This window comes from Condylura cristata, unplaced genomic scaffold (assembly GCF_000260355.1).
Source record: "Condylura cristata isolate star-nosed mole 26May11 unplaced genomic scaffold, ConCri1.0 scaffold00012, whole genome shotgun sequence".
Lineage (NCBI taxonomy): Eukaryota > Metazoa > Chordata > Mammalia > Eulipotyphla > Talpidae > Condylura > Condylura cristata.
This window is the reverse complement of record NW_004567113.1, coordinates 9702407-9722437: the sequence shown is the minus strand read 5'-3', so window position 1 is coordinate 9722437 and position 20031 is coordinate 9702407. Positions and strand designations below refer to the sequence as shown.

Sequence of the window (20031 nt, the reverse complement as noted above, 5' to 3'; positions counted from 1 at the left end):
GCTTCCCAAGAGTGACATCTGGCTAATAGTAAGAAATGAGAAACTCAGTTTTATAATCACTAAATAATACCAATAACCTCAATGATGCTGGAAAGTTTCTTCCTCAGAGCCTCCAGATTTGAGCCCAATCCAGCCAATACTTGATTTTGGTCTCATGACACACTAAGTGGAAAATCCAGTCAAACCTACTGGCTTCTACCATAAATAAATCATGAGGATATAACTTACAGCATGATGACTCTAGTTGATACTACTATATTACACATTTGAAAGTTGCTGAGAGGAGATTTTAAAAGTTCTCACTGTAAGAAAAAGATTCTATGACTATACATGGTGATCAATGTTCATTAAACTTACTGTGGTGATCATTTCACAATATATACAAATAAGCGGATGTTGTTTTAAGCTGCTAAGTTTGTATTACTGGTTATAAAATAGTAGAAATCACCTCATCTATCACAAAACAAAAATTTATTCTGAGACAGCTTGTCTCCTAATTCAGATAATCATACCACCAGCCATATCCATCAAAAATGGAAGGATCATCAGCCATGCTTTTCTCTCTACCTGCCACTTTAATTGGCATAAATTCCTTTGTACACTTTTGTCCTGCCTCTCAACTATGTCTTCTATTCTTTACCCCAACTTGAAGCCTAACTGTGCAATGGGGCAACCAGAGGGAGAAGAGGGGAGAAAGGCTGAGAACAGAACAAGGGGAGGGAGCACAATGGGCTATGGCGATGGACTGAAGGTTCGTTGGTTATGGGCACATAATGGCAACAATACCTGAAGAGGAATCATATGCTTTAATTATGGCAACAATGACATGTAAACACTCTCTGCTAATACTATCTATTAAACTGTTGGTCAATACAATTAGATAACAAATGCCAATTACTCTAATAAGAATGCACTGGAAAATTGGCCAAAGTTCAGTAAGGCCTCTAGACTAATTGATAACACTGTGTAAGTGCTGATTTCCTGGTTTCAATAACTGTACTACTATGATGTATAAAATGGGAGATGACTGAAGAACACAGCACAGGATTTCTGTACTAAGCGCTGTTGACAACTGGAACTGGAAATTCTTTGCTGTGGGTGGTTTCCTGCGTGTTACAGGATTTTTAACAGCATCTTTGGACTCTCCCAACTATGCTGTGCCAGTAGCAACTTCCCCGAACTTCACACCCCCAAGTTGTGACAACCAAAAATATCTTCTGATAGTGCCAAATATTCCACAGAGGAAGGAAAATTATCTGTGCTCTAGGGTAAACAAAACTATGAGAATCATTATCACACTAAAAAATATAACCATCTTTTTAATTCTTAAGAAAATATAAAAAGTTGTAACAAAACATCACACTCAATATTTTAACAAAATGTGTTTAAGGAGGTACTTAGTTTCTAAAAACATAAAAAGTATCAGCCGTCTCAATAATAGGAAACTTTATTTCTAGCATCAAATCAAAAGAAATCTCCATGTTTATCTACCTCTTTGTGTTCATTGATGCTTTCATCATCCATTTATTAGTGAGAGGATCAAACATCTCCATGCTACCTAAATGTTCATTTCCATCATGTCCACCCACTGCATACACTTTACCTGTTAAATAGAGAGGTGTTTCATTTTATTGCAAATAGTTTATATATACATATTTATATAATCAATATGTAATTAAATAGCATGATAAATTAATTATCAGCAATGACTCTTAGAGTCAACTGAAAATAAATACATCTTCCACTTATTCCTGGAACCTACTATTTTATATAAGGTATTTAAATGCTTATCCTTCCCATCCAAATTTTTATTTTTAGATTAGAAAGAAGAAAAAAAAAAAGATTAAAAAGAAATGCCCTAACAATTTATCCATGGCCCTGCAATTTTAGTAACCAGTAAAGAAAAATCTCATTTAATAAGAGGCATTAAAAAAGGATACATAATTATTATTTGGGTTCAATAATCACTTTTTTTAGTTTGCTTCTCTTAATAAGGCTGAAAATAGTTTACTTTACTTCTTTATTTTAATTCCCTTTTCTCTGATATTCATCTTCTGTTAAGCACCTATATATAAGCATCTGAGGGGCACTGAATATGCACAGGCACAAAGCAGGTAAATAGCTACTACCCGATATTTTATTTGTATATTGAAAAATAAATTTTAATTTAGTAATTTTCTTATAGAAATTCTCAAGGTTGAAATATTTAAAAAGAGCATAATAGCCACCTGATGCAATTTGAGACTATAGTACCCACCTTCCACAGAAATTACACCCACGTGTCGCCTTCGACTATTCATTTCTGGTCCGAAGAACCAACTGTTTTTGTTGACAGAATAGCATTCAATACTGCGAAAGGGGTCACCAGATCCACCTCGACCACCAACGCAGAACAGGACACCTGAAGATGAAGCCACAAAACAGAGATAAAAATCCTAGTTCTCTAAGTGTTTTATAATTAATATGGAAAAGAATTTAGAAAATAAAAAAATTAATGGCAAAGAAGTGAGCTGTTTAAATATCATTCAATGTCAGTATGTCTACTAAACATCTATTTTTCATTTTCTTCACTCATTTGAATTTCTCAAATAAGATACATCACCAATCTGCTTGCTAACATCCTACAATATGGTTTATTATCAATTCTGTATATGGTTTTAACAAAATCCATGGTAATGGATTTTGGTAATTTTTTACTAACATAAATGCAACATTAAACATGTTGATCGTCCTGTTTTCTGGGAAATTCTATGTTTTCAATGTTTCAACCTTACCCTACTTCTCATATAGGAAAAATTTATTCCTTTATTTTAGATTCCATCTATAATCATAATGCCTTCCAATCTACAATTCCAAGCCACATTTCTACTGGGTGTCCCAAAGCCACCAAGTTTAAAAGAATCTCCTCTGCTCTTGTATCTATACAACTTCTCCCTTCCCTAACATGTCCATTCTCTCTCTAGTTCGGTTACCACTGTCTTAGTTCGGTTCATCATCAGCTTACACACAACTATTACAAAATCCTATCCTCTCTCAGTCATCTTGTTGCTTTCAGATTATCAAGAGCAATCTAATTTGAAGGCTCTTTTCAGCAGCTTTCCATAACTTATGTTAGTTCTTAAAAACTTAACTGAACACCACTGAACTGTACATTTAAAAAGTTAAAATGGCCAATTTTTTGTGTAATATACATGTCTTCACATTTTTCAAAATTCAAATTTTAGTGTAGTTCAGAATCAGCTGGAAGACATAAAACACATTATTGATGGGCCCAGAATTTTTAATATAGTAAGTTTGGGTACAAAAAATTTCTAGAAAGTTCTCAAGTGAATGCTGATACTATTTGTCAGGTGCCATCATTTTCTTCACATTTTGAGAACCAATGCCCTTCAAGATAAAACTTTGGCAGAACATAAGAACTTTACAGTGTCTCCAACTGGTCTTCTCTTTCTCAAATGTCATGCTCCTGCAACACACTTCTAATAGTAATCCCTCTGTGTTCCAACAGTAGCAATACACAGTACAGAAATGACCTATTAATACAAAATCTAAGTTAAGACTGTGTGTTAAGCATTTATTCACCTTTAAGGACCAGCACAGTGCCTGGTATGTACTATACATTCAATAAATATGAAATGAAACTAATACAACTCACTTGAACACCCAGAAAAAAAAATCTACTTATTATTCAAAACTATGACAGAGGCATAATTCCTCTATAAACTTTTTCTGACCCTTCCAAGATAAAAATAAGTACTTTTCTTTTTGCTTTCCACTGCCCCCTGTGATTATATCAACAAACCTGTAATACTTTATTGCATATTTATTCACACATCTATTTCCCTAGATCTTACCACAAGTTTTCCAAAAATAGGGCTGGCTGTATTCTATCTGTGCTTGCATTTCCAATACCTAACCCAGACCTGGAATTTGATAGGCACTTAATGATCACATAAATGAGTGACCAGAATTATTTGTACAATCTTTTCCAACAATAATTCATTATTTTAAGTCAGAATAATTTAAAGTTGGGAGAGACTTTCAAGATTATGCCATCAAAATTGTTTATGAACAACTGAGGTCTTTCAAGATTAAGAAATCCACCCCAAATTAACCACCTGTGGTTAATGTCACAGCTGGAATTATAATTCCAGAATGTAACCCCAATCACCAATTGGATTTTCTTTAAGTGCACACTAATATTTCAGCAATATAGGTTATAGAGGAACATGGTATGGAATTACAAATTGATAGACAAAGATTAGGATGCAAGTCCTTTGCTCTTCTGTGTGACCTGGGGCAGAAATTTACTTTCTCTCATTTTTAGTCTCTTCATCCATAAAATGGAGTATTGCCTATTTCAAAGTAAGGAGTGAGCCCTTCACTAAAATCTAAAATCTTCATAAATTTCTTGCCATCATGGAAGATATCATGAATCTGAGGGTTTATATATGGCACACAGGACTACAAGTAGTCTGCCAAGGCAATGAATTCCAATCTGAACTTGAACTTCATTAAATAGCTTGACTTCCTATATATCTTCTCTACATTTGTTAAAAGAGTTGGTTATGTTGAATACATTTTCAGGATGTATTTGTTAACTATTTAATGAACATACTAAGGCAACATTTACCACAATCACAAGACATTTAATAAACATTTTCTACTTATCATTTACATTTGTTAAAACAGCCTGCTACACTGAATACATTTTCAGAATAATTACCTTGGCTTCCTCAAACAAGATTAAAAACTTACAAAAGCTTTGTACACTTCAAAAAATTTAAAATTTTTATATCAACCTATAAAATAGAGCCAAGACACATAAGCAGTCCTATTCACATTAAACTACCTATTTAGAGAACAATTTCTTGAAAGAAAGATCTATGACATTCAAACTTTCTTGTATTAATAAGATAAAACCCCACTATTCTTAATCAAGTATAGTCTTTTCTTTATATGTAATATATATTAAGCAACATTTTTGGCACTAAGGATACAAACCTAACTAATATACTTACCTGTGTTTGAAGAACTCAAGACAGATCAACTAAATTAGACTTCAATACAAAACAGTAAAATAAAACAAATGCAAAGTATCCCCCGAGAACACAAATAACAGGAACTAAATCTACTTAGAAGAATCAGGAAGTCCTCAAAAGAAGACATTTCACCAGCCTCTTCATAAGTGTATTAACTTGCTATGGTGGTTTTAAACCCTCACTTACTAAAAATCTGAATCATGTACAGAATTATAAATATACATATAATATGCATATATGTGTATCACATTATTTACAATGATCACTTTAAGACAATCAAATATAATTAAGTTTAACACATGTGACCAACCCTCAAATACAACAAAAATCTTTCCAGTAGAGTTGATAAAATGAGTAGTGTAATTACCAGCAGTATGTTTCCTTGGGGTAGTTCGAATGGAGTATTCAAAGTCAGGTACTGCTCTGCTACTCAAATGAAGGTGGTAATTTCTTGCTTCATCCAATAAATCTCTACATTTTAGATTTTGCTTGACAATCTGTTCTTTTGCCACAACACCCATAAGAAAATCAACTGGCAACAGCGGCAAACGAACCTAAGATCGTGAATAGTTGTGGATATAAAATTTTAGTTGTAATTCCATAGCTCAGTCTCTACTTTCTCTGCAGAATGTTCTTTTTTAAAGTAATTTTCTTCATAAAATCTTTGTAGCATGTAAATGAAATTCAATGTGCTAAGTTTTAAAACAATTTCTAGTATTTGTCTACACTAATAAAATCAGATTATATGTTAAATATAGATTAAATACAGATTAAAGTAGGCTATAAAACAATCCAACTGCCATCATAATCACAGAATCCTTGCTGCCACAGGAAAGATACAACAAAAACATCATTCTTTGTTCTTTTGCCTTTTAAAGCATAAGGCTGAACGTATGGAAATGTGATTTGTTTCTTAAACACACAAACGTTCATATCTCAAACCAGTGAGTATCCTTTTCTTTGAATCAGTTATCTTAGAAGGTTATACTAACTCAGAGATATTCTTCTTCAGTTGAGGCACTCACAACTCTATTGGTGCATTGATTTCCTAGTGGATTAATGGGGGGTGATCAAACAGATAACACAACTGCAATTTATAAGCACACATATACACAAGATACCTAAGAGATTATAAATTTTTTTGGTTTTGTTGATAAATTTATTTTCAAAGTAATTCTAATGTCTATTGTCTCCCTATCCAAGCAACTCTGTTAACAGTAAATGTAAATAAATTTTTAAAAAGATACTTTCTGATATTACAGAAGTAAAATTATAGTAAGGGAAGAAAATGGAAAGTCATTCCTTATAGTTCTTTCCAAAATAAATCCATATGCATTGGAAATAAATGTACTTTCATTACAAAGTATTTTCAGCAAATCTTAGAAACTTCATTTAAAAACAAGCTACAATTGAGTTTTTACATCAGAACCATTTTGTACTAGCATAAATAATCATTATTGCAATCTAAAAAGGAATATTTTTAATAATCAGGTTATAAAGCACAGAATATTTCTAATTTAAATGGAACAAATTCAAATTTGTTGTTAAATAGTACAGTAAGTAAAGAGGAGAGTAAGAGTCAAAGTTCACATTGTATTATATGAACATTTTTACATTTTTTGGTTAATCTACACATCTTATGATACATGATGAATTTATATACATATTTCATTTCTATGTGCAACCTTATTTCAGCCCCTACCTGGGCAAGTGTTTCATCCAACCACTTGGAATGATGCTGAGGATTGGCAAGAAGCCACTTGATAGCTGCGCTATACACCTGCTTTTCATTCTCAATATTTAGATCACTGGAGGATAAAAGCTTGTGTAGATGCTGGGGGGACACACTTACAAAGTCTTCGCATTCCACTACTTCAGTAAAATGCTCACAGGCATACTGATCTGCCATGTCCATTAAGTCTATTCGATTGTGACTTTCTGCAAAAGCTCTTACTGCCAGGCAGTTGGAGGGATGAAAATGTAACTTCATGTATTCACAACAAGCTCTAGCCACCAGTTCAACCTGCAAAATACAGGCTGCATATAAGAGAGGCTGGACGTTGTCAACAGTCAAAGTGAGCCGTGAAGAATAAACAAACTTGACCAAATCTTCTATTGCATCACCATCAAAGTCCCTGATCTCAATCAGCGTTTGCTTGGCTTCAGCCATTTCAGAGAGAAACATGGCTTTGAAGTAGGGAATAACACATGCTAATACTAGTTTGTGACAAGAGATGAGCTTTGAGCCAACCTGTTGAAAACAAAAGAAGGAAACCCAGGTTAATAACAACAGTAGTTTCATGTCATCATGGAACATATACTTTTGCAGGGACAAAAACCCCAGACAAATTTTGTGTATTTCTTTTTACCAATGTATTCCTCCTTAGACACTTACTTTCAAGTAGGCCAGTTCCTTGAAGTCAAGCAATTGTCTTTTCCCAATTTAGGCACTTATCTTTTACAAATGTATCTAACATGTACATGTGCATGTTTGGTATATGGTAAACTATGATTTTTATGTTGTCATATATTTCAGGAGGAGTATGTAAATTAATGAAAATAATAGCAAACATCATCTAGAACTTAACTATGTGTTAGGCACTACTCTTTATTTGGTTTATGAATCCCTTCTTTTTAAAAAAAATTACTAGTTTTACTGATAAAATTGACATGACATTGTGTAACATTAAGATAAACATTTTGATTTATATATTGTATATATTATAACATGTTTACCACAATAATTAGGTCAGTAAATATCAACATTCACAATTACAAGTTTTTTTCTTTCCTTATGATGAGAACTTTTAAGATCTAATTTCTTAGCATCTTTCAAATATACAGTAAAATACTGCTAAACACACTCATCAGGTCAGACACTATTCTAAGTTGTTTCATGTCAATTCAAATACCCCAAAATCCCTAAATAGGCACTTCTGTTACCCATTACTCATTAGTGAGAAAATAGCACTGAAAAGATAAATCATTATTTCAGTTTTACTTATGAGCCTATTTTTTTCATTTCCTATTTATTTTGAAATGATACATTTACATGAACATAACTAAAAACACTGAAACTTAACCACCTTGACTGCTGAAAAATTAGATTGCTTCCAATAGTTTGTCACTACAAAGAACATAGTAGTGAACTTTATTTTAACTGAATCTTTGTTCATGTATCCATTGTTTACTACAGTTAAATTCCTGACAACAGAAATGCAACTTCAAAGTATAGGTACATTCAATACATAGTGCCAAATAGTCCATTTCTGGCTTCCTTAACAACATCTGTGCCCTATAGGGTGTTAACTTCAGAAATAATACCACTATGTAGAATGAAAATACTATCTTCTTGTTTTTCTTCTTTTTTTTTTTTTTAAAGATTTATTTATTTGTGCATACAGAACTGGGGTACAGGCCAGAGACAGAGTGGGGAACAGACCAGGCTTATCGACGAAGTACACTGCTGAGGGGAGCAGCAGGCGGGTCAGGAGAGGTCTGCCACGCCATGTGATCACCTCCGGGCAGGTGGGAATCGAACTCATGCGGAAGTGGCCTTAGATGCTCAGTGCTGTGCTTTAACCCGCTGCGCCACCAGGGAGGGCCTTTCTCTTTCTTTTTTAATATGACTGAATCACTTATAAATCCAGGGCTACTGTATATTGCCTATGAACTGTGACCTTTTTTCTTACTTATTTGTAAGAATACAAACATTTTATAGGCCTTTGTCATTTACTTTTTAAATTTCTCTTTTTAAAGTGTGCCTTTCAACCTTATGTGACCTCTATAGACTTGCATGTACTCAAATCAATCATTTTCTTTAATTAATTTTTGCCTTAGATACTAGATAGGAATCACTGTAATATTCCACAAATATTTACTTCAGGTATTTTTTCTAGTACAGTTGTGGTTTTATATTTTCATCTAGATATTTTGGGTAGTGAGTGGAGATATCTTTTCAATACCATAGTTAACCAGTTCTTTCAGCATGTTATATTAAATAAACAATGAGTATAAGTAAAAGAATAGCAGTGTTTTCTAAATTTTATTGTTTTACATTGATTCAAAAGGACACCTTTTTACTGATGCTCTATTTGCAATAGGGAAGATGTGGAATCAACCCAAATGCCAAAAAATGGAAGACTGGATAAAAAAAGATGTGGTACATATACATATACATACATATATATATAATGGAATATTACTCCGCAATCAAAAAGATAAACTCATGCCTTTTGCAGCAACATGCATGGAGCTGGAAGGGATCATGCTTAGTAAAATAAGTCAGAAAGAAAAAGTGAAATACCAGATGGTTTCACTCATAGCAGGAGCGTGAGGGATGGAGGGGCGGGGAGAGACAAACAAAGGTAGCAGAGTAAAAATGAAAGCAATGAACAACTATAAACCAAAGACACTTTATGGGGTTGGGAGGGGGAACAGGATTAGAGCTGGGGTGGGAAGAGTGCACTGGACTGTGTTGATGGCACACAAGTGAATTGGTCTTAGGAAGCCCATGGGTAATACACCTGGGATGGAAAAATGCACAAAATGAAGAATTATGTAAAAATATTTTTAAATTTAAAAAAAAAAAAAGAAATTTTCTTGTTTTCACATAAGGTTCTGATTATACATTTATAGTTTTCTCTCCTTGTTTGGGAACAAATTTTAAAGTATTTCCAAAGAAAATAATTTGAAGATTGTTACAATGCATAAATAATTTTGCATGTTAAATCTTCTCCCAACTTTCCCCCCACTAATAAATTACTAACGTAATTTATTTTAACAAGTACAAGATAATTTGTTTTCTTATGTTTTTATAAGAATTGAAAAATCAGAATTTTGAGTCTATGCAGACTCAAATTGTTACCTAGACTACAGAGGAAACCTGAACATATTTTCACATTACATCTAAAATGGGATCTGAAATCTGATATTGAACATTTAAAAATATGTGCTCAATTAAACAACTTGCCAAAACCCCATAATAGTATTACAGTGTTTCTATATAAACATTATTTTAACATGGCATTCTGATGCAAGTTGTAAAAATCAATGACCCATATAATTTTCATGTTGTTTGTAATAAGGTTCTGTCCATCTGTAAGTCTATTTTCTGGATTCAAGTAAACATAGATGTTCAAATGCACACAGAAACACACACACATAATCATACTCCAGAAATATCTTTGAGGACCTCCCTGGTGGCTTAGGGGTTAAGTCTCAGTGCTATCAGCACTCAGTTCTATCAGTGTGGCCTGAGTTAGATCCCCTGCCAGGGCGCTAACCCACATATGGCACAGCAGACCTCTTCTGTCTCATCTGCTACTACCCTTAGCAGTATATTTCAGTAAATCTAACGTTCTGCTCCCTATTTTGTCTCTGGTGAATCCTCTTACCCCTCGCACCTGTGACCTATACCCTAGATCTTGTACACACACACACAGACACACACAGGGTCTTTGAGCCTTATGTGTGAAATAGGAAGATCAAACTTTTTTTTCCTTACACATTAATTTTCCCTTGACACTATGTAGTTTCATTTTATTCTTGAAAATCTATTTCTACATTTTTTTTCTCTGGCACATAAAAATAATTATCAGTCACCAAAGATACTTCATCAAAAATTGAAATCAAAGTTTAAAGATTAGGTGCTTATCACTGAGTGAAAAAAATGCAAACTACAAAAATATCAGATATTACAATTTTAAAATTATACAGTGTCCTTGATATAGTGGATTTTCTAATTTGCAATTAATTCAGATGCTCAGGAAAAAAGTCATGTCAAACTGAAACTGAAGTTGAGAAATATACAATATACATGCCAACAGTAAAAAGAGCTTTTACTAAAAACAAAAACAAAACAAAACCAACTAAATCACTAATCAAAGCCATGAGAAATTGTCCATAGATTTGGTATTCACAATACAATGAAACAAAAGCTTTTACATTGGAAAGACTCTACTTCCACAAGGAGGTGGGGTGAGGAGGGAGGGACATGGTCACAGCTGGAAGAGAAGCACCTTCATTGTTGATTTAGTACTTAGGTTCTATCAAAAAACAAAAACAATCGAATCCAAAACAATCAGGCAAATAGGTATAACCAAAGCAATCAGCCAAATAGGTAGAACTCTGAAAATAATAAGATGGTTTCCTGCTAAATTATAAGGTAAAACGGCACAAATACCAGATAAACAAAACCAGTAAGAATTTCATTAAGAGGAAGCAAAAGACAGGAGGGATGAACACAAAGGAAATGGTGATGGTTCACAGTTGATAAGGTGGTAGGTGAACTATGGGGACTACAGTGATGTAAGAAAAAATTTAATTAATAAAAAAATAATTAAAAACACTCTAAAATTGTTTTCCCAACAGGAAAAAAAATATTACATTAACAATCAGTTCTCATTAACAAAATGAACCCAATCTATTATCATATAATAAAGATCATACACTTCACAACTTTTCTTTTTTCCTTCTGACTAAAATACGTATTCAATGTGCAAAATATAAAGGCACAGGAAAATATAAAGGTTACTCATAACTCAACAAGTAATATTACAACAGGGTGGTCCCACGGAAAAGGGAAGATTCCAGATTTTCTGCCTCACCCAAAAGAAGGGTGGAGCTGAGGCGGGAGAAGAATCTGGAGAGGAGACTGAAGAGGAAGGAAGCAGGATGATGAGCCAGAGACAAGGAAGAAGCAGCTCTTGTTTCTTGGCCCTGAACTGGTTGAAAGAGATGAGGGTGAGAGGTTGGCTATGGCAGCATTTATCTTGGTTTTGATTCTGCTCTTTTCCTCCCAGACTTGTCTGGTTAACTTCTGACCCTTTTCTATGGATCTGCACCAGAAGGTGCTTTAGACTTGTGGCAAGTTTTCAGGTCTTGCTTTGGGCCAATCCCTTTTGGGTAGACTTTTGCCCACGATGGGATGGGTAACTTTGGGTGTATGATTTAGAAACTATATTCTTTCTCTTTTCTGTATTGCTCATTAATTATATTAAAGCTCCTTTCCATTATAGGTCTTTTATCTCAGTGCAGCTGATGGCAGAACTGATTTAGAACAGACAGGTTTGGGGGTCTAGGAGTACCCCTTTTATTGCCCTGTAACAAAATCATCCTATTGATAAATTTCCTTCTAACTTTTTCCTATGTATTTTTAAACATAATCGAGACTGCCCTGAAACTGGTCATCTTCGCCCATGTTTCTGGTTCTCTAAATATCTTAGGAACTAGAAATATGTAAGGTACTAGGAGTTTAAAGAAAGAGAATATAGGTCATTTACTCACAATATAACACTGTACAAGTAGATAACCTGGCTTAAAACTCACAGCTTATTCTTTCAGTTTTAGGACTTTTACTGACTTTTCCCCTTATTTGATTCTACAAATATGCCCTCAATTTCCAAGACTTTCAACTTTAAGAAACTGTCTGATCAGGAGTAGAAAGCAAAATCTAAGATATCCCAATGTAGCAAATCTCATATGGAAAATGTTTCATGGATGCATATGAATCATCAAAAAAAATAAAACATTACACTGGAGATTAAGATTAGTAAGAAAGTACTTTAAATGAGTAATAAGAAACAATCAGAACACAGACACTTGTACACTGTTTTATCACTTTTCCAATTGTATTAAAACGGTCTTGTGAGGCATAGACTACAGAGTTAAAAAATTTACTAAAGACCTTTAATCTAAATTGACTGTACTATCAGGTACAGGTAAACAATAAACAAGAGGGTATTGAAGCAAACACAGAATAAATTTCCAGAATAGAAAAATACAGTAAAGCATGAGTGCAGGTTACTTCTAATCAATATTAGGAATAAATCAGTACTTGAAGATTTTTAAATTCACAAGTTATAAGCTTCTCTTGTCAACAGTGATTTATTAATTTTACTACTGATAATTACTCATTTGATCTTATTTTAATTTTCAGTTCCTGAACTTGCAGAAGTTAGACATTAGGAATACCATTTAATTCATACAATCATTTTGTCTTATCTACCTCTTCCTTACATCTCTTTCTCTCAATAAAAAAGACTACAAAAATTCTGACTGTAACAAATAAGTACAGCAGTAAAAATCTGCCTTGTGTGGTTTACAAGCCTTCATTTTTCAAAAATCACTGAAGAGACTGAGAAAGCTAAATTACCTTTAGCGTGACGTCACAGAGTTCTCCATTTTCATAAAACCGAAGAAGAGATCCATGAAAATCTTTCCAAGCTTCATTTGCTTCAAAGATAAAGGAGTCTTCTCCATCACCATCACTAACTGAAGATCTGTTTTTTATCTGCTGGTGCTGTTGCCTCTTCCCTTTTGTGAAGTGATTTCTAACTTGTTTTGCATTCATAGGTTCTGAAGCCATTTGCAAACAGTCTTCTTTTAGTGTGACTCTCTTCTCAAACATCCCAAGGGTATGAAGCAGGCAGAATGTAGATGCAATCACTAAACTTCACTTTTACAAACACATGTAAGTGCCATTGTCCAGTTTGCTAAGATTGGAAAATTCACCACGAATCACACATAAAAACAAACCAAAAGAAAAACTATCATTAGTAATTGTAGTGTGCCAATTACCTATGTATCAAATAACCACACAAATTATCATTAAAGAGATAACTAAATTCTGCTAAGTATTATATAAAGTTTACTTCAATTAATTATTTTTATCAGTGAAGGAATTCGTTTAAAATTTAATTTGAAAATTCTTAAAAGATGGTGATGCAAGACATACCAGCAATCTATTTCCCCAAGGTAAATTATGATCAGTTCAGTAGCAGCTTCCTGGCCCATGCGACCCATCAAGTTGGATTAGGCATATTGTCTCTCAATAGAAGAACATTTAATCTCATAGCAAGTTCGGGAGGAAAGATGGAGTTCAGAGCTTGGTAGACTTTCAGAGACCTAGAAGAATAACTACTAGAAGGACTACCATTGACTGGCTGACTTGCAAAATTCTGCGCCCCAAATCAAGCTGTTATTGATTGATTACGCTGACTAAAACTAATTCTAAAGAACTGAGTAAGCAGGTTTAAAATTAGTTCCAGTGAGTATTACCATGTTAAGTAAACAGTCAAAGACTCTGTTTGGGAACTTCCTTTCATTTTCACACATAAACCAACATACACATACATATGTGGTAAGAATATCTATCGATCATATGGTTTTATAACCAAATTTCAAGAAATTGAAATAAAAATATAGAAATATTATCAGTAGTAAAGAGAAATAGCTGCTTGTCTTAACTGGTCACCACAAACACTGCAGATTCTGGAAATTCAAAGGTGAACATTAAAAGTACCAGCCAAGTGTTTTATATCATTACTATTCAGTAAAATGAGTCTGGTTCACAAACTTTTTACAGGTCCGAAATAAAAAGTACAAAAATAGGCTGTTTAGAAACTTTTACAGCAAAGTTGTATTTGACAAAGCAAAGTTGTAATTTTATGTCCAATGAATCTAATTAAAAAACTGAGGTTTGCATTTTTTGTATGTCTTTTATTTCACTTTTATAATAATTCATTTATTGCCTTTTATAAACAAATACCGTTTCATACACTGTTCTGCCAGAGTTTGAGCACTACGTTATAGTGTTTTATAGTATTCAAGAGGCAGATATCCATAATTGATAAGGCTGTATTATGTTTTATTATTCAGAAATAAGCAAAAGGGATGTGTATAACACACCTAATGAGTAAACACACTTGCATCAAACTTTGAAGAATACTGCTGGCCACTTAAAAGAAATCCCTCAGAAAGTGATAGAGCATACTTAATGAAGGATGCATCATCAGTCTGCTAGGTGAGCTACTAGCGCATACCATATGGAAAAACATGATTATGAGACAAAGTTGCTTCACAATAGTCAGACTCTAACTGTGAAATACTTACGAATATCTTAACTAATTAGTCTTTGTAATTCTCCTTTAAAAAATGGATGCAGGGCCCTCCCTGGTGGTGCAGCGGTTTAAAATACTGCACTAAGAAGCTGAAACCACTTCCGCATGAGTTCGATCCCCGTCTGCCCCAGAGGTGACCACATGGCGTGGCAGACCTCTCCTGACCCGCCCGCTGCTCCCCTGAGCAGTGTGCTTCGTTGATCTGCCTGTTCTGCTCTCCACTCTGTCTCTGGTGAAGTCTTTCGCCGCCCCTGAGTCTCTGGCCTATACCCCAGTTCTCTATGCACAAATAAATAAATCTTTAAAAAAAATAAATAAAAATGGATGCAGGAGGCCCTCCCTGGTGGCTCAGTGGGTTAAAGCACAGCACTAAGAAGCTAAAGCTACTTCAGCATGAGTTCGATCCTCGCCCCAGAGGTGACCCACACTGCGCAGCCAACCTCTCCTGACAGGCCCACTGCTCCCCTCAGCAGTGTACTTTGTCAGTCAGCCTCTTCTGTTCCCCACTCTGTCTCTGGTGAATCTTCTCACTGCCCCTTCACCTCTGGCCCGTATCCCAGTTCAGTATGCATAAATAAATAAATCTTTAAAAAAAATGGATGCAGGCACCTAACCCCTGCTCAGGGGTTAAAAAGACAGAAATCAATTAAAAAAAAAAAAAAAGAAGAAGAATGAACAACTAAAAAAAAAAGACAGCCCTATCAAGCTATAGCCAGCCACATTTCCATCTGCAGGCAGCCAGGGAGGAGACCCAAATGGTACAGCAGACCTCTCTTGTCATACCCACTGGTCCCCTTCAGCAGTCTATTTCAGTAGATCTGCCTCTTTGCTCTCCACTCTGTCTCTGATGAATTCTCTTACCCACTGAACCTCTGGCCTAAACCCCAATTCATGTATGCATAAATAAATAAATCTTAAAAAAAAAAAAAGGGATGCACATTTTTTTTTTAAGTTTTATAAAATAATCCCCCACCACCACCCCTAAAAGTTGAATGAGAGAATTCTTACCATTAAGGAGCTTGAACAGGGTAAGGTAGATGGACACATAAACAGATGATAGTAAGGTAAATGCAACAATAGAGATATACGAATACAATGGGTGAGCCTCCACTAGTGATCAAGGCTTCCCCACTGAATGTGTTAATTCACAGTACTCCGAGTTTCCATTTTACTCTATGCAACTCTAACCAAGTCTTTCACTTTCTAAATACATACATTCTACATTCTACTTCCTAAATTCTCCTCATTTTGTTGGCCTTGCTTCTCTAATCACACTGCTTAGTCATAAGCCCCATCCTCTCATAGCTATATTGTGAGAGACTCTTAACAGCCTCATTTCTCAGTAACACATTCTTTTACTGTTGCCAGTTATCATTCTCAAATTCAAATCTGATTACATTACCTCAATGTTTAAATACTTCCATAAATATTGTAAGTAGGAAAAAATGGGACACAAACTTTATGATTCCTATTTTGTAAATACATTAAATAGGTTTCCACTCAACTTAGATTCCACCTGCAACTACTGTTTTGAAATAAAATAATGAAATGATTCCAAAGTTTAGGTAATCATTAGAGAGAAATGTGAAAAGGAAAATAAAAAAATTACTTTAAGGTGGGTCACAGAATACTAAGGCATATGCTATACAAAGTATATTCCCAAAGTTGTTTAAATTCTAAAGGACCAAATGTTCATTATTATTGCTAGCAGTCTGTTTTAACTATGTTAAATATTCTTATATATCATAATCATGAATAAGACTTTAAATTTCCTTATCAGGAGGTACACACCTGTTGACTTAAATAGAAGTAACATAGTACAGTAGAACAGTTAACAAGCTATGTCACTGGGAATTTATCTATCTCTAGAAATCTCAGTTTCTTCATTTGTAAAGGAACAGATTTGGTCTAGGTGATACATCAGTAATTTTTTCCCATACCTCAGTTATCTATTGCAGTTGTTGTGAAGGTTACATGAATTAGTATAATCTATCTAGAGTACTTAGATAGCCCTAACATAGCAACCATTCAGTAAGTGCACTTTTTACTTCTATAAATCATGTGACCCTGAGTCGTTGGTCAGTAACACAATTCTACAATCAACATTTTTCCCTGCAAAGAAATAAAATTTTATATGATTTATGATTTACATTAAGAGAAATTAAAAAAAAAGATTTATTTATTTAGCCACACAGAACTGGGGTATAGGCCAGAAGTGCAGAGGCGGTGAGAGGATTCACCAGAGACAGAGTGGGGAGCAGAACAGACAGACTGACAAAAGTTTAATAGTGGGGGATACTTTGCATATGTTGGACAGACAGGCATATGTGGGAAATCTTTATGCCTTCCAGTAAGTTCTGCTGTGAATCTACAACTGCTCTAAAAATAAAATACTTTGAAGGGGAGAGGGGGCTACAAATCAAAATGCACATACCTTAATGTCTGTTACCTAAGGAAGAAATACTGCTTTTAAAAAAGTATCCTTGGCCCTCCCTGGTGGCGCAACGGGTTAAAACACAGCACTGAGAATCTAAAAAGCCGCTTCTGCTTCCGCATGAGTTCGATTCCCGCCTGCCCCGGAGGAGACCACATGGTGTGGCAGACCTCTCCTGACTCGCCCGCTGCTCCCCTCAGCAGTGTACTTCGTCGATCTGCCTGTTCAGCTTCCCACTCTGTCTCTGGTGAAGCCTCTCACCGCCCCTGAGCCTCTGGCCTGTACCCCAGTTCTGTATGCACAAATAAATAAATCTTTAAAAAAAAAAAAAAGTATCCTTATTGTGTTAATTTTCCTACCAGGATACAGAGCGTGCAATATTACAGAATATAATGCCATCGTATAAATAATAATAGTAATCTTATTTGAAAGCAAAAATTAGCAGTTATATATTGTAATTATGATGAAACTAAGTGAATATAATTGCGTACAGTATCCTGAGATTTCACTTTATCTTCAGAGCATTTCGTACTTTGTAAGTAATATATACAGTGACTAGAAGTATGAAGAGCATCATGGGAGCCCTCCCTGGTGGCACCGGGTTAAGAAGCTAGCTGCAGCTGCTTGGGCAGGAATTCCATCTCTGGGCAGGAAGGTGACCCACATGGTACACCAGGTCTCTCCAGTCTCACCCGCTGCTCCCCTCAGTGTACTTCATCAATCCGCCTGTTCTGCTTCCCACTCTGTCTCTGGTGAATCCTCTCACCACTTCTGCACCTCTGGCCTGTACCCCAGTTCTGTATGCATAAATAAATCCTAAAAAAAGAGAGGGTCATGGGCTGACACACTAAAGGGAGGTGCCATAGGAAGGAGCAGAAAAAGCAGCAACCAGGAAAAAAAAAAAAAAAAAGCTATCGGGTCAGCGGAGGTCCAGACTACTTATCCAAGTGTATCTATGAAAAGAGAGGGGGTGGGGAGGCCCAGGTCGCGCTAAAACGATAAAGAGGATGTCCTCAATGAACGAGAATAGTATGAAGAGTAGAATTTTCTATTTACAAGGGGGGAGGGTGGGAATGTAAAGAAAGAAAGTGCCACCAGGAGGCAAGACAGCTGTCAGTCCAGGTTCCCTCAAGGACGGTTTCCCAAGAAATCCTCCTAGAGTGGCAATATCAGCCTAAGGCAAAAGGCCAACAAGAGTGATGACATTAAAATAGATTAATAAAAGAAACAAGGTTCCTTTTTCGACGAAAAATCATCGGATGAAACAATGCCAAGTGGAAAAATATGTAAAAGCTTTTCCGAACCCAGGTGCCCAGACGTAAGACCATACAAAAGCGGGGAAGGCGGTGCCTCGAGCTAGCAAAGCCTCGCGACGCAGGCAAATTGACCTCCCCGAAGAAATTAGCCAGAAAAAAAACGAAAACAGTGGAGACAGTGTAGGTCTGTCTCGCCGCGGTAACACAACTCTAAGAAGCAGCAGCAGGTCTGCAGGAGGCTGCGGTTTCCGGTGTCACACCAGGAGGGACTATTAAGTGCAGTCTCCCCCACCGCGGAAGAAAGCCGGGTGCCGGCGGCGAACCCCCAAGACCCGCAAGTCCTGAGACAGAAGGAGCGCCCCGCCCCCAGGCGAGCTAGACCCGACCGGCCGCCCACCCCAGAACCCGCCAGGCACCCAGCGGCTCCAGCACCGCCTCCTGCGCGCCCCCCGGGCCAGCTCCCTGCCCGCGCAGCTCCCGTGTCCATTTCTTCTTCGAAAGACCGACAGAGAGAATCTAGGCGCAGCCGCGAGGCTGCAGGAGTCCGAGGCGGGGGTTCCCTTCGGACAAGCGTCCCCGTCCCTCCTGCCTGCGGGGGCGACAGACAGTGCAGCGGTTGATTGGGCCCCAAACCCTCTCCGCTGTAGTTTCTGGTCCTTGCTCGTAGGGCTGCACTTTCTTCCCGGCGCCAGCGCTCGAGCACTGAGGCATTAGGAACGGGGGCCCGGGTGAGGGAGGCTGGGCGCGGGTGGACCGCACCACACAAAGAGAGGCGGAGAGGAGGCGCGGGCGTCGGGTTACCTGGATTCTCGGCTCGTCCCTGCGCTCTGCTCCTCGCGGCCTCGCCAAAGCTGCCGCGCGCCAGCGAAGTGTCCGCGCCGCGAACTGCGCCGCACAAGCCCCGCGCGAGCACTGGACCGACGCGCGCCTGCTGCAAGACCCCGCCGCACCACCGCCGGCGCCGGCGTCCTCTAGCCTCCGCCTCTCTGTGCCAAGGGCTCCGGGGCGGGCCGAGGAGCGCGCGCGGGGCGGGCCGAGGAGCGCGCGCCCGGCCGGCGCACAGCACTCTGGGAAATGTGGTTTCTCGTTACCTGCTGGGCGCGGGTCCCCACCTTCTGCCCCTTATGCCTGTGGTGGGCGCCTTATCCTCAAGGAATTGGCCTGTTGTCCTGCCTGGTGAAGGCTGGCCGGGCCCGCGGACAGCTTCAAACTCCCGTTTGGACACGACCCCGCAAAAAACTTCTGAAGTTTTGGGTTTTTTCCTTTACACGCCGTGGGGAAATTTAGCTTTTTTTAATAGTCACCAGTTCCCCTTCTGTGCAGTCTAAATGTTCTTCGGACCATCGTGGCTGTTTCCTTGAAAAGGAAGGAAAAGTAATTCCTGTGTGACATTATTC

The 20031-nt window shown here is 36.9% G+C and overlaps 1 protein-coding gene across 1 annotated transcript in view; it reads right to left on the bottom strand.

Annotated features, from left to right (window-relative positions):
• KLHL8 (kelch-like family member 8) overlaps nucleotides 1–19592 on the bottom strand; it is a 28507-nt gene extending 8915 nt beyond the window's left edge. Inside the window, exons 1-6 of the mRNA XM_004681140.2 lie at nucleotides 19436–19592; nucleotides 13198–13537; nucleotides 6745–7293; nucleotides 5410–5596; nucleotides 2258–2401; nucleotides 1492–1603 (exon numbers count right to left, since the gene is read on the bottom strand). Coding sequence (XP_004681197.1) covers nucleotides 1492–1603; nucleotides 2258–2401; nucleotides 5410–5596; nucleotides 6745–7293; nucleotides 13198–13452 — 1247 coding nt within the window. The 5' untranslated portion in view covers nucleotides 13453–13537; nucleotides 19436–19592. The remainder of the gene's footprint in view (nucleotides 1–1491; nucleotides 1604–2257; nucleotides 2402–5409; nucleotides 5597–6744; nucleotides 7294–13197; nucleotides 13538–19435) is intronic.
• Between the last annotated feature and the right edge of the window lie 439 nt (nucleotides 19593–20031).